This window comes from Coptis chinensis, chromosome 2, assembly GCF_015680905.1.
Source record: "Coptis chinensis isolate HL-2020 chromosome 2, ASM1568090v1, whole genome shotgun sequence".
Lineage (NCBI taxonomy): Eukaryota > Viridiplantae > Streptophyta > Magnoliopsida > Ranunculales > Ranunculaceae > Coptis > Coptis chinensis.
Window position 1 is genome coordinate 10,652,065 of NC_141457.1, and position 15,117 is coordinate 10,667,181.

The following is a 15,117-nucleotide window of genomic DNA, read 5'->3' on the forward strand; positions in this document are numbered from 1 at the left end:
AAAAAGGGGGATTCCAATCACAACAATACTCTTTACTCAGAAAGAGTAGATTACAATCAACAACAAGGCAATGAATTTGAAGCTTTAGTGGAGACAACTAACCTTTGTTTAAGTATACTAACAAGAAACTCTTGACTTCATAGTTGTTGAGCTCCTCTCCTTTTATAGTCCACCTAACCGCCATTGAAGAACTCTCTAGAGAAATTGGGATCCATCGCGAGAAGAAAAAGAATATGAACAGTCCGAACAATTCCAGAGTTTTCTCTATTTTATGGTTCTATTCTAACTGCATGTAAAAGTACTAAAATGCCCTCTGTTAGTGGCCTAATATTAGTTGGGTCCTCATAAAGAGGGACGCCCAACAATCTCCCCCTCTTGATTTATGAGGAGGTACCCACCATACCCAAACCTACAATGGAACAACATACTTCATGTTTGCCTTTGGGTAATTCCTTTGTCATCATGTCAGATCCATTCTTATCAGTGTGTACCTTTTCAAGTAGCAACTTCTTTTCTACAAGTACATCTCGGATCCAATGATATCTCACCTTGATGCGTTTCGACTTGGAGTGGAAGCTTGGATTCTTGCTAAGGTGGATGGCGCTTTGACTGTCACAATAGACAACATACTTGTCTTGCTACATACAAAGTTCTTTAAAGAACTTCTTCATCCACAACATTTTCTTACAACTCTTAGTTACAGCAATATACTCCGCTTCTGTAGTCGATAAAGCCACACACTTCTGTAGTTTAGATTGCCATGACACGGCTCCCCCTGCATATGTAAACAAATACCCTGAAGTAGACTTCATGGAGTCCACGTCACCTGCCATATCCACATCGGTGTAGCCTTCTAACATAGGCTTTTCACTTCCAAAACATAAGCAAGCGTTAGAGGATCCTTTGAGTTACCTTAGGATCCACTTCACTGCTACCCAATGTTCTTTCCTAGGATTGGAAAGAAATCGGCTCACTACACCAATGACGTAGGCGATATCTGGCCTTGTGCATACCATGGCGTACATCAAGCTACCTACAGCTGATGCATATGGAACTTTCTCCATTTCTTCCTTCTCTTTACTGTTTGAAGGGCATTGATCACGACTCAACTTGAAGTGACTAGCAAGTGGACAGCTAACTGGTTTAGCCTCGTCCATATTAAACTTTTTGAGTACTTTCTCAATGTACTGCTCTTGTGATAACCACAACTTCCCAAGTTTTCTATCACAGGAGATATGCATGCCAAGGATTTGTTGAGCTGGACCCAAATCCTTCATGGCAAATGAATCCTTCAACCTTGCAATTTTGTTAGTATCTTGTCCAACAATTAACATGTCATCGACATATATTAATAGGATGATAAAATCACCACCACAAAATTTTTGGACATACACAATGATCGGAGGTTGTTCTTTTGTACCTGTACTCCACCATGAATGATTCAAACTTTTTATACCATTGTCGTGGTGCTTGCTTCAACCCATATAAGCTTTTCCTTAGCTTACAAATCAAATTCTCCTTACCCCTTCACTTCAAATCCTCTTGGCTGCTCCATGTACACATCTTCTTCAAGATCACTATGTAAGAATGCCGTTTTAACATATAGTTGTTCAATTTCTAGGTTCAAGTTTGTTGCTAATCCCAATACAACTCGGATTGAAGTCATCTTCACCACCGGTGAAAATATCTCATCAAAATCTACACCCTTCTTTTGGCCAAAACCTTTCACGACTAGTCTTTCCAAGGACTCAAAATTTTGGAAGAGTATATGTCACATTAAAATCATGGTACTTTTAAAGCTAACCCCTGCTCGAACATTTTGAAATACGACGACTAATATCGTCTCAAATATCCACCAAGAATGGTAATTTAGCCGATCGAGCTACTCAAGTACGACTTATATCCTACTCATTTCTGGCTTGCTCAAGCTCTCTCGTGTTGCAAAAAGGAGCCAATCATTAGTATATATTAATGCTCTTTCTAAGAAGAGTAAAGCATGAACATACGGAAGCTCGACTTGATCACAGCCCCTCCTGTACACATCCAAATGGTCAGACGGAAGTTTTTTTTTCTTTAATTTGTATTATGCTTCAGGGACGAAACACTTTGTCCAGATCTCAGTTCATTAAAGCCAAAAGTGAATTGGCACTTACTATTCTTTCAGTCCATTGCATACATTTTGCTTGTCAACATTCCTGTAATTCTTGTAATTAACTCATCAACTTCGATTCATTTACTTTGAATGTGATTACTCCAATTTAAAGAACAAACACAATCCACATGCCACAAATATATCTATAGTCTTGAGAAATTTTATTCAAATAAATTTAGACCAAATTAATTACAAAACACTTCACCTGGAATACTTAATTTCCAGTGAGTGCAACCGGCTAATTACAAAATCACAACACCTGACTTCTCTGGGAGTACATGAATACTCCATGACAAGTTACAAGGTGAACATATATAACTAATACGCTAAAGCCATTTCCCATGGAGCAAGTCCATAGTAACTGCCATAGTTATTGATCAAATCGAGCCAATAGCTTCAAGCGCTTATGGGGGATGGGCTTGGTGCATCAATTCCATCGCTTGAATGGGATTTCCTGAAACGGTAAACAAGAAAAGTATAAACTTACAGTGAGTAGTTTTGTCATATAAAAAGTCAATTTAAGTGAAGCGCAATGCTTTAGAAAAATTAATAAAAAGGTAGGATAATAACTAAAAGGGGTCGTAACTAAAATGCCGATCGACCAATTTAATAGGAATTGGAAATAAAAATAAAAAGGTAGGTGCTAGTTAATTGGTTCTCACCCAAACCAGCCAGAGAACCAATCTTTCCATGATTTAGATGTCGCATCAGAATCACCGGTAATATCGTCATATGCACTTTTTGTCGCATCCGGTATCTCTTTTGCTTTCTCCTTCACCGTTCCTGCGGCAGCAGATACCTTATCCTTAGCGTTGTCCATGGACATATCAGTACAACAAACCGATCCAATCAACAATGCCAAGGTCAATGAAAAAAGCAGGATTAGCACCACCCTAGCCATTCTTATTTTTTGTTTTATTATTTTATACTTTTAGAAATTAAATGAAACCAACACAAACGAGTACTAAAGCAAGATTGATAAGTTTTTTGTTACTGATTCTCTAGTTGATCCCAAGCTGTGGTTTATATAGAGCACGGGGTTGACGTTTGTGTGACTAATAGCAGACCCACATAATTTGGTCGAGATGTAATGCAGGTTAGAAACGTGTTGTTTAGTACTAGCCATGTTGGCCATTTCTCCAGCCGAGATTTGTGACTGTCCTAACAATTTCATTTTTCTTTTTGTCGAAGACCATCTTTAGCAGAGCAACCAAAAAAACACCAAAATTTTGAACTAAAAAAACACCAAACCAAAAAAACACCAAACAATTTTAGGAGCAACATAAAAAAAACACCAAGCAACTACGCGTGCCAAAACCGCGCCATATAGCCCACGCGGTTTTGGCAAAACCGCGCCACTAAAGCCCAACTAACAGGCCCAAGACCACGCGGTTTTGAGAAAACCGCGTCATGTATCGCACATAAACTTTTTTCTTTTTTTTCTTTCCCAATCTCTGGCGGGGTTTTGTGAAAACCGCGCCATATAAGCCCAATTAGAAGCCCAAGCCCACGCGGTATTGGCAAAACCGCGCGGTTTTGGCAAAACCGCCTGAGTGATTTGATACAGCACCAAACCTGGAACCAAATATTGGTCGATTTGGTGTTTGGTTTGGTGTTTTTTTGGTGTCTTCATCAACATATAGTTCTCCTGAAGTTGAAAAAACACCAAATTCTTGATGTTTGATGCTAGGTTGATATCACTGCTAAAGATGCTCTAAGTCCTAAGGAATCAAACAATTAATGTATAGATTCTAATTTGCACCAACCTCAGGAACCTTTACGTAGCTGTTGCCACTGCGTTGTTGCTGCTTAGGCTTTCAAGAAAAGACTGGAGTAAATTGAAAATAAGATTGCCAAAAGTCGATCACTAAGTAAATCAATAAATACTAATGGATCATTGGAAAAATAGTTTCCCCTAATACAATTCCATTATTTAGGTGATCAATAGTCTAAATTTGTAATTGGCATGATGTATTTGTATTAACTTCTCTAATAAAACGGCAGCCATAACAATGGGGGCCAGATTTTGGGAGATAGGATGTGATATATCTTAAGTTGCTGTAGTGATCCTATACTCTTTTAGTTTGCCGCTTTTAGTTAAAATAGCTTGGAGAAGAATTCTTATCTTCTCAACCCTCCTTTTTTTCTTGCCTTTACGAGTAAAATCCTCCTCTGATCAACAGGGTGAGTTTTGAAAAGGAAACAAACTCTCTATGGCTTCAACAAGTAACCCCTCCCCTTCTCCTCAGCAAACAAACTCAAACAGTAATGGGGATGTTAGAAATAATGCGTGGAGTGCGTTGTTTGGAAGGGCTGGAGCTTCTGAGTCTACAGTTGCCTTTAAATCCTTTACCCCAGTTATGGTAGATGGAGTAGCCCAGTTTCCGTCTGAGTTACTAGAACAAGGTATAAAGGAGTGGGATGAATACCTAGTCAGATACTTCCTTGATAAAAGACTCTCCTTTCCAGCAGTAAAGGAACACTTACAGAAGAAATGGAAGGTTAAGGGTTCTTTTGACCTCACCACTGATAAAGACCTTTTCTACATGAGTTTTACATGCTCAGAGGACCGTCAAATGATACTAGATGAAGGCCCTATATTCATTGCGGGGAGAGTATTTGTGGTTAAGCCCTGGATAGTAGAGGTGGATAGCTACAAGAACAAGGTATCGTCTGTACCTTTATTGGTGAAACTTATGGATGTACCAAAAGAGATGTGGACGTTTGAAGGATTGTCTTATCTAGCAAGCTTGGTTGGTGGCATGCCAATGTTTATGGATGACGCCACTGCGAAAAGGAAAAGGCTGTCGTTTGAGAAATTTTGTATTGAGTTTCCAGTAAATTATGAATACAAAGACGTAATCAGTGTGCAAGTTGGGAACCGTGAGGTGGGAATCTCTCTGGAGTATCCATGGAAGCCAATCTCGTGCACAAAATATAATAAGTTTGGGCATGTAGTAGATAAATGCACTGGAAGAACCACAAGAGTTTGGGCACCAAGGCGTCCAGCACAGGAGAGGAGGACATAGCCACAGAGAGAAACAAACATGGAAACAACTCAATCACCAGTGGGATCTGGAATAGTGGAACATACCTCTGAGGAGGAAAATGTAAGTGAGACTATGGGGGCTGAAAATGCTATAAACTTACAGAGAGAAGATATGGCGACAGGAATGGAAAATGTTCCATTTATTCAGATGGAGAGGGTAGAACCCAGGAACAGTGTTGCAGTCTTTGATCGAGAGCAAAGGGATATGAGCGAAATCCAACTACTGTCTCCTGGCAGGGTGATGTGTACATATTCGGGCCCAGAAGGAATACAAGAGCACACAAGTCTGGAGTTTGCAGCAAATACACCCCCTCATGAAGTTCCGCAAACAAATGAGGAGGAGGTAAATTATGCTTTATAGCATAATATGTATGCCCAGCTGGTAGAGGAAGGGGAGAAGCTCGAGGATGATTTATCAGAATTAGAGGAGGAACTCTTCGGGGATAGTAGTTCTACCCCTATGGTAACCCTGTAGGAACCGTTATGATTTCACCGAATGATTTACTATGAATCGTGAAACACCCACGCGTAGCGGAATAAGGGGTGCCACGGTTTGGTTAGAAATTTACCTTTAGAATCGGCTAAGATAACTCTGAGAATCCAATAGCTATGAAATCAGCAACCACCTCTTGATCTTTTATTGTATTCATTTCAATAGATTGGACGTTGTGTGGGCAACAATCTACCAACCCCCTTATTTCTCACAAAGCTAGAACCAATTTTGGATCTATCTTTTCTTGCCTTTCTTTTCAATCCAGATGAATAGTGAATTCAGCTAGGAAAGAAGGGTTTCTATTTATAGGCTACAACAGGGACCATGAGGAGAAATTAGGGTTGGGCCTCTTGATGGGCTTGGGCTTCCCATGTTCGCCCAGAACACATGGCCCAAGTCCGTTAATAAATGGCTTATTCCACTAAAGGCCATTGTTGCACTACCGCCCTAATCCCAAATTACGTGTTACGTTTATGGGCTCCATATTATATGCTCATTGATCTCCCCGTGTTTAAGATATCGATTGCCCGTTGATTAAGTCAAGTTACTGACAACTACATTAATCAACTTCTTATGTCCTTGAGTAGTACCACTCAACCTCATTGTCATGTCGGATCAAATCCACCTGCAGGGTTTACATGACAATCCTTATGAGCTCCTCAAGGGGACATCATCAACCCGATTTCTTGTGGGACACGAATTCCTTCAATAATCAACAACACACCTTACATACAATATCATTACCCAATCCATCAAGTTTGTTGATTCACAAATGAATCTCACTTATTGATGATTTAAAGCAATGTACAATGCATGTAAGTGCCCGTTATTATATCCGGATTAAGAGGACAAATATCCATAATAACAGAGGTGCTTGTTCTCTTATATAGTCTGTATAAAGAGAAACAACCTCACTTGGTCCTGTTCAATACACACAAAGTGTACTAGTGTAATGTTATAGTCAAGATAGACTAATAACAAATTATACTACAACCATACCAATTGTTTGTCTAAATCCATTTAGGTTGTGAACGTTTACTTATACTTTATAAGGTACTGATGATATGATCTTCTGTGTGTCAACACACACCATATCATCTACAACATAAAGTATTAGACACATGCATATAACTAATAACATATATAATAGGCATAACATTTGCCCATATGATTCTCATTCAAAATATAAAGAATTAAAGTTAATACAAAAATAATGCTTTTAGTATATAACCCTATCAAACCCCTGCAATGGAAACAAGATAAAAAACTCAACAAAAAAGAAACACACAAGCTGCGGAGGTGGAAACTAGTGTGCAAGGGAGGACTCAAAATAAGAAGGGGGGTAAGAAGAAAGTGGGCAGGCCAAAAGGGTCGGGGAAAAAGAACAAGGGCCACTAAACTTCTAAGTCATAATTAATGGTGAAGGTATGTATATGGAATATAAGGGGTTTGATTGACTTAAACAAAGCTAAAGATCTAAATAGCTTTAGAAGAGAAAAGAAATTAATTTGTTTTGGTTTATTGGAAACTAAGGTTAGACGAGATAAGTATGAGTTGATTATGAGCATTTGTTGTCCAAACTGGGAGCATATGAATAATTACTCTAGTGACCCTTCGGGGAGAATATGGTTAGCCTGGGATCCTGACGTACGGTGTTTGAGGTAGTCAAGCAAGTGGAGAGTTCTCAGATGATCCACTAAACTGTGACCATGCTCCAACAATCTCTGCAGTTTCAATTTACTGTGGCGTATGCTAGCAATGCTCGGGTAGAGAGATTATGTCTATGGGAGGAAATAAATGCATTGCACCATAACCTTATGACTCCAAGCTGGGTGATGGGGGATTTTAATAATGTTTTGTTGTCCTCAGAGAGAATAGGAAGGGATCCAATTCACCAAAGGGTAACAGTACCTTTTGCAAGATGTTTGAATGATACTGGATTGTATGACCACCAAGCTACAAGATAATTTTTCACTTGGACAAATAATGGAGATGGAGCTAATAGAAAATGGTCCAAGTTAGACCGATGTCTGATTACTGTATACTGGGCTAACTAGATGAACACATCCAGTGTAGAGTTCTTGTCAAATGGAGCATACTCAGATCATAGTCCCATTATGCTTAACTTGTCTCACGTGGTTAGACCTCGGCCACCTTTTCGCTTTTGCAATTTTTGGAGTATGCACTCTAAGTTTCAAGCAACATTATTGGAAAGTTGGACTATACCTACACAAAGGAGCCCTCCTTTTATGTTATTTAAAAAGCTCAAGCACTTAACGAGCTCTTTAAAATAGTAGGCTAGAGTGAATTGCTCAAACCTACAAAGAGAAATCAAAGCAGCGAGACTTCAGTTAAATGAGATACAAGAAAAGCTCAAGTACAACCCTCTCGATCAGGTGGCTAGTACACTTGAACTTTCTGTCAGAGATAGGTTGATTCAGTTTATTAGAATGGAGGAAATGGATGTGAAACATAGAACAAATATCGACTGGATAAAGTACGGGGAGAGATATAATAAATACTTTTTCAATGTGATGAAGGAAAATAAGAGTCGAATGTGGTCGTGGTCTATAGAGGATATGGATGGCAACAGCAGAGAAGGGCAAGCAGATATGGCTAGTGCCTTTGTGGAATACTAAACAAAGCTCTTGGGAGTCTCTTCTCCAGCAACTTGTACTTCACAGTTCCTGAACAAGTTAGATTTGAATGAAGTTGATCAAGAAACTGGGGTGCAACTCACAGCCCATATTACAGGAGAAGAAATAAGACAAGCTTTGTTTGAGATGGATGATAACAAAGGTCCAGGACCAAACGGATTCAATGCATTCTTTTTCAAGAAGTGCTGGCACCTAGTGCGCGAGGATTTCTCAAAAGCTATTAAACATATTTTTGAACATAACTACATAGAGAAAGGTACAAATGCCATATTAATATGTTTAATATATACCTAAATGCCTTTCCCCTGCTAGGGTAGATGAATTTCGACCGATTGCGTGTTGTAATATCATTTACAAGTGTGTTACTAAGATTCTAACTAACAGGCTGAAAGTATGTATTTCCTCTTTGATTTCATGTAACCAATCTGCCTTTGTTCCTGGGAGAGCTATACAAGAGAACATCCTCCTTGCCTATGAGCTTTTGAGAGGATACAAAAGGAAGCGAGGGTCTCCGAGATATACCATAAAGCTGGATATAAAGAAGGTATATGATTCAGTTAGCTGGAGTGCTCTGGAGCTGATTCTTCACAGATTTAAGTTCCCACAAGCCTTCATAACATGGATAAAGATGTGCTCCACCTCTCTATCTTATTCCATACTAGTGAATGTCACTCCAGTAGATTATTTTGACGGCAAAAGAGGTATGCGCCAGGGCGACCCCATCTCCCCATACCTCTTTCTGTTAGTCATGGAGGTACTGAGCACTCTCCCTGCACTAGGGAATGAGTTCTAAAGCATTTCTCCCCCACTCAAAGTGCAAACAGAGGCAAATCTCCCACCTGTGCTTTGCTGATGATGTACTCTTGTTTTGTAGGGGTGAGTCGGTCTCTATTCATGTAGTCAAGGATATTCTCTCAGACTTCTCTCAGGCTACAGGGCTGAACCTTAACTATTTAAAGACAACCATGACGATTGGCAATATGTCGTTTGAAGAAAGTAAGGAGTTGGCAGACATCCTAGGCATCGAACTGATCTCTCCCCCAGTTTCATACTTGGGGTTGCCTCTGACCTCTACTTAGTTGGGAATAAAGGACTGTCTCCCCCTTATTGAAAAGATCACTGCACGTATCTCTAACTGGAAGAATAAATCCTTATCCAGGACAGGAAGGCTACAACTTCTGCAATCTATCCTTTTGTCATTTCAAACATATTGGGCACAAGCCTTTGTGCTACCAAAGACGATTCTTGAAAGAGTTGGGAAGATTTGTAATAGATTTCTATGGGTCGGGCTAAACATGAAGAGGACCATGCACCATGCTAGTCACGCCACTCTAAGGATAGAGAAAGAACAGGGATTGGGGATTCTGGATCCTATCACTTGGAATAAAGCTGCTATATGTGGGTTAGTGTTAAAGATTGCATAGAAAGGAGACTCTTTATGGGTTAACTGGACATGGGACCAACAAATAAGAGGGAGGAACTTCTAGACTACTATGAAGGTTTCGACAGATTCATCGTGGGTGTGGAGAGACATACTGAAGCACAGACACCTAGCAATGAAGTTTGTAAAATATATGATCGCAAATGGGGAGAGTACAAGCTTCTGGCATGACCCTTGGTGCCACTCTGTTTCATTAATCCAAATGGTCACTGCTCGAGCCATTTTAGGAGAGACCATTCCAAAGAATGCAAATGTGAGTGTCATTGTAGAAGACAACCATTGGAATCATGTGATACAAGGGCTACCTGATGGGGAAGTTAAGGATCTAATCATGGGAACTAAAATTAACTCTTTTTTAGACAAGGACAATGTTATATGGGGATCGAGCAGTACAGGGGAATTCAGTGTCAAGTCTGCTTATGCCGTCATCAAGAACATCAGACTGAAGGTAAAATGGTTCAAATTGGTGTGGGGGAAGTTGTCGATGCCACAACATTCCTTTACTACCTGGCAGGCTTTCGCTGGATGCTTGCCCACCCAAAACAGGTTGAAGTAGAAGAAGCTTCTTTCTCAGTCGGTCTGCAACTTATGTAACTCTCATGAGGAGAGTACGTCATATCTCTTCTTCGACTGCCTGTTCTCAAAGGCTATATGGGAGGTAGTGAAAGAAAGTATGGGCTTACCAAAGATCCACCACAGGATCACGAAAGAATCGAACTACATTGAAGGCATTGTAGATGCAATTCTATGTTCTCAGAAGTGGTTAGGGCTTTGATATGTGCTGCGGTGCATGTCATCTAGTGTGAAAGGAATAGGCAAAGGCTAAAGGGTTGGGTCAAGATAGCAAAAGAGGTCAGCAAAAATCTAAAACACACCATGAAGGAATACTTAGGCAAATGCTTGATAGAAGTGACCAACAATATCCAGCTATGAATTCTTTTACAGAGGTTGGGTATCTCCCCAAGATACCAACAAAAGAAAACCAGGTGGTATAGTTGGGTAAGACCAGAAGCTGGCGAGCTGTTGCTTAACTCAGATGGGTCTGCGTAGGATAATATCATGAGATATGGTGGACTGATAAGAGATGAAGACGGTCAAGTGAAGGTGGCTTATTATGGCAGATTGAGACATATCTCAGTCTTATACCAGGAGCTACAAGCTATAGTTGTTGGTCTTAAGGCTGCTCTCGAGATCAGCGTGAAGTACATAAAAGTTGCATCTGATTCTCTTAGAGCTGTAAACATAGCAAACTGGCAGGAGCAAGTGCCGTGGCACTGTAAGAATCTAGTAGCTGAGCTTAAGAGTCTTAGTAGTTTGTTTGTGTCTTTCAGAATAGTTCATATTTTTAGAGAAGGTAATAGGACAGCCGATTACTTATCTAAAGTTTATGACTACTCGAATATGGATGTGGTGTACTTTATACCTCCCCTAGACTCAACTCTAGATTCCATTGTAAGGGAGGATAAAGAAGGAACTGTGTACCCAAAAGTTAGTTGATCTATGAATAAAGGTTGAGGTATCCTTAACCCCTAGATTCTTCTAAAAAAAAATAGTCTAGATTAAACTTTATAGATACACAAATAAAAAGGGTGATCTTGGACACACCCATAAAACCACTCCCACACCCCTTAACTAACTAAATTTTTTTCATACCCCAATCACCGTCTTAATCCAATAATATCTCCCAAATTCATTTGGAGTATTCCAATAGGGGCAAAAAAAAAACACAACAACAATAATAACAACACACAGACCTAAAACTATCACTATAGGAAACATAGAATAGATTATACCTCTCAAGTATGTACATCTCACTTTAACATAAGGAGTACAAAATGACCCTTCTCATTTTTCAATTGTGAGTATATATGTATATCTGGCCAATCTAAAAGCTTGGCCTGACAAGAAGATGTTCCTAATGGCCCGTTTGTCAGTTTGTGGTGTCCGATTATAAGGAAATGTATGCAAATTGTCTATTCTTATCAATGGAAACTGAATTAGTATGGAAACATATATATTGCATGTTGTATATATTTATTGTATACAGAGATCTACTGGTATTGATGCTAGAAAAGCCTACAGTATTGCCAACAATATTTATTATATGCTTTTTAATCTTTCTTACAATAACCAGTTGCCTATATAAGGCTTATCTATTATTTTGTTGTAAAGTATGGAGGTGCTTCTATGTATCTACATTTTATTAACTGTTGTGTGAACAACTAACATGGAGAAGCCGTGTACCAGGGAGATCGAGATCTGGGCAATTACATGAATGAGCGCAACTTCCCACTAAACTTAGAGACCATTATGTTTGGACGTGTTTTACGTTGAGCAGAATCAATTGAGAGAAATCCATTTATCATAAAACAAATTATGTGCCAAATCAAAAATTCTCTCCAGAAGATTCATGACACTGAGATAGTTCATCGTGATGTTAAACTAGCCACCTTGGATGTGACAAAGAAAGGACAGATAAAGCTTATAGACTTTGGGGCAGCTACTAACCTTAGGATTGGAAATAATTACATACCCAACCGTACACTTCTTGACCAGGATTATTGCCCTCCTGAACTATGCGTTCTTCAATTTTGATTTTTTAGTTTCTTCATCCTCATTACTTTGGTATAGTTGATTCATGCCCATACTTATTGGTGAGAGAAATGTTACTAGAGAGCGAGGTAAATTATTGGAGAAGAATTCAAGAATATTTTTGTTTTCTGAAAGAAAGAAGAATAAGTAAATGACTAGTTTTGTATTGGGTATGCCCAGTGTTCTAAAAAACCGGTCTAGGTGGCCGCCTAGGCGCTAGGCGGTGCCCAACCGACTCACTTATGCCCAAATCGTTTAAAAAATCAGTGAACCGATTGGGCAGGCTAGGCGGACTAATCGGCCTCTAGGCGGTTCAGTCAATGAGGGTTTTTTTTTTTTTTTTTTTTTTTTTTTATTTGAATGATTAAATATCGAAAATTAAATACCCATGTAGGCTTAAGATTTGAATGAGTTTAAAAGACTAAAGTCCAATATAAATTATATATCACTATAAGAAAGAGTATGTTTTTATATAAAGTCGATTTTCTTCAACTATTACGCATTTCTGTAATAAGTATATCTGTTTGTGTTTATTTTTTGAGTTATGATAAATAATTTTCTTCATTTCTTGTAGTATAAGTGTGTATAAATAAGTATAAGTTATGATATATGTATATATCTATTCTACTATATATTAGAAAGTCCCGGGTTTTAATGAGTTGCGCGATTTCAACTTTTAACGTAAGGTTTTTAAGGAAAAGGGTACCCAATTTTCCACCACTCAAATCTATTTTGACCTATTAATAGAAGGGTAGTTCGATAATTGCACATCACCAACTAAAGTTTCTTTCAAAATAGTCGCACCGTTTTGCTTTATTATCCCAAAACGAAGTATTAAGAAGGAAAAAAAATTGTTCGGTGTCAGATATTTGACACACACTCCTTTTGTGTAGATGAGATGGTATATGGATGATGTAGATAGATGATGGTCGTTGAACAAAATAGAAGCGTATCAAAACCTAATTATCCCTCAATAAGTAAAGGATGAGTAGGGTATTGTTCCACTTTTAAGTGTATGTTATATGAAGGACAGGATTGGAAAGGGGGTTTGAGGGATTAAAAACTATGATTGTAGAGATTTTAGATTCTAATGTTAAACTAAACTAAATTAACAAAACTATTGAGAATTTATAAGAGAGGGAATTCAAGAGATTAGAATCTAGGGTCTTTTAGAGTTATCCCCCCAAAGTTATGTCGAGTTTTGTGTTTAACCCCCAAAATTTCAATCATCATAAAAATGTACCAAAATGTACCTTTGAGAAATTAGTTCCAATCTCCTTTTCTCCTTTCTATTTGGCACCAAGTCGCCATATAAAAAGATCTTGATGGGATTCATCCAACTCTCTTCTTCCTCCTCGATCTGATATACTTCTGTGACTTCCTTTTCCACTTCCTCAGTGATGGGTTTCTCCAATTGTTTTATCTTTATCACTCTCTCCTCTGACCCAGGTATTGCCGTGGCCACTTATGCTAAGGCATCGGCATGTCTGTTCTCGCCGCGACCCAAATGCACGAATTTGATCTTCGCAAACCTGGTGGTTCTCTTTTGTAACACTTTCAAATATTTGGCCATCTACGGACACCGTGAGGCAAACCCCCCATTTGCCTGACATACTACCAGATTTGAATCCGAGTACACCGTCAACTCTTTTACTCCCACATCCTCAGCCATTCTCAAACCCGCTATCACCACCTCATACTCTAATTCATTGTTAGCTGCCGCGAATCCCAGTTTCATGGTTAGTTCCATCCTTCTGTTATCTGGTGTAACCAATACAACCCATACTCCACTACATGCGTCCGTGGCTAACCCATCGGCGAACACTCTCCACCAGTTTCTCTTGTCCCAAGGGTCCAAGAAATTTTGCTCAATAGTTTTCTCCAATTCCATGACCATCTCTTCTCCCAAGGTGGGATCCTCTACTGGAAACTCGCTAGAAACTCTGCCATAACCTGCACCTTCTCTGCAGTCCTAATCTAATATTGTATCTCGTATGAACTCAACATCACTACCTACTTTAACATTCTCCCAGACTTTTCCACTTTTAGTGCTTGTTTTAAGGGCAAATTTGTCACTACCCAAATTTGTCACTACCACTACTGAATGCGCCTCGAAATACGGTTTCAACTTCAAGGCAGAGAACACCAATGCCATAGCATACTTTTCTATTCTACTATACCGAGTCTCGGCATCCAACAATGTTTTACTTTGGAAGTATACCGATTTCTCTATCTTGCCCACGACTCGAACCAGCACTGAACTAACTACATATTCCGTGACCCAAATACAAGTAAAGTTTCTCTCCCTATCCAGGTCGCGACAACAGAGGGGCCTTGCCTACATAACTTTTCAACTCCTAAAATGCCTCCTCACATTCTGAGGTCCATAAGAAATCTGGAGTGTTCCTTAGCAACTGATACAGCGACCTACACTTGTCTGACGACTTAGAGATGAATATGTTCAAAGCAGCGACCCTTCCCGCAAGTCTCTGCACCTCTTTGACGTCCTGTGGCGATGGTATATCCACCAAGGCTCTTATCTGCTCAGGGTTAGCCTCTATTCCCCGGTACGTGACAATGTAGCCCAAAAACTTCCCCGTGGTTACGCTGAACGTACACTTATCTGGGTTGAGTTTCAAATTGTGCACCCGCAGTATACCAAACGTCTTTTTCAGACCCTCCAAATGCTCCTCTTCTGACATACTCTTCTCCACCATATCGTCTATGCATATC

At 39.4% G+C, this 15,117-nt stretch overlaps 1 protein-coding gene and 1 long non-coding RNA gene across 2 annotated transcripts; one reads left to right on the forward strand and one right to left on the reverse strand.

Annotated features, from left to right (window-relative positions):
- Positions 1–2,281: 2,281 nt before the first annotated feature.
- Positions 2,282–3,152, reverse strand: LOC147514843 (uncharacterized). The gene is made up of 2 exons (XR_015213301.1): positions 2,815–3,152; positions 2,282–2,606 (listed from the first exon to the last, which is right to left on the reverse strand). It is a non-coding gene; the product is annotated as an uncharacterized LOC147514843 (long non-coding RNA).
- Positions 3,153–10,851: 7,699 nt separating this feature from the next.
- LOC147514844 (uncharacterized) lies at positions 10,852–11,289 on the forward strand. Its single transcript, XM_086592707.1, has one exon. It carries the CDS (start codon positions 10,852–10,854, stop codon positions 11,287–11,289), a length of 438 nt encoding a protein of 145 aa, XP_086448833.1.
- Positions 11,290–15,117: the final 3,828 nt, after the last annotated feature.

Excerpts from the sequence above, each read along its gene's own strand:
- LOC147514844 (XM_086592707.1), top strand. The coding sequence starts at position 10,852 with ATGAGATATGGTGGACTGATAAGAGATGAAGACGGTCAAGTGAAGGTG.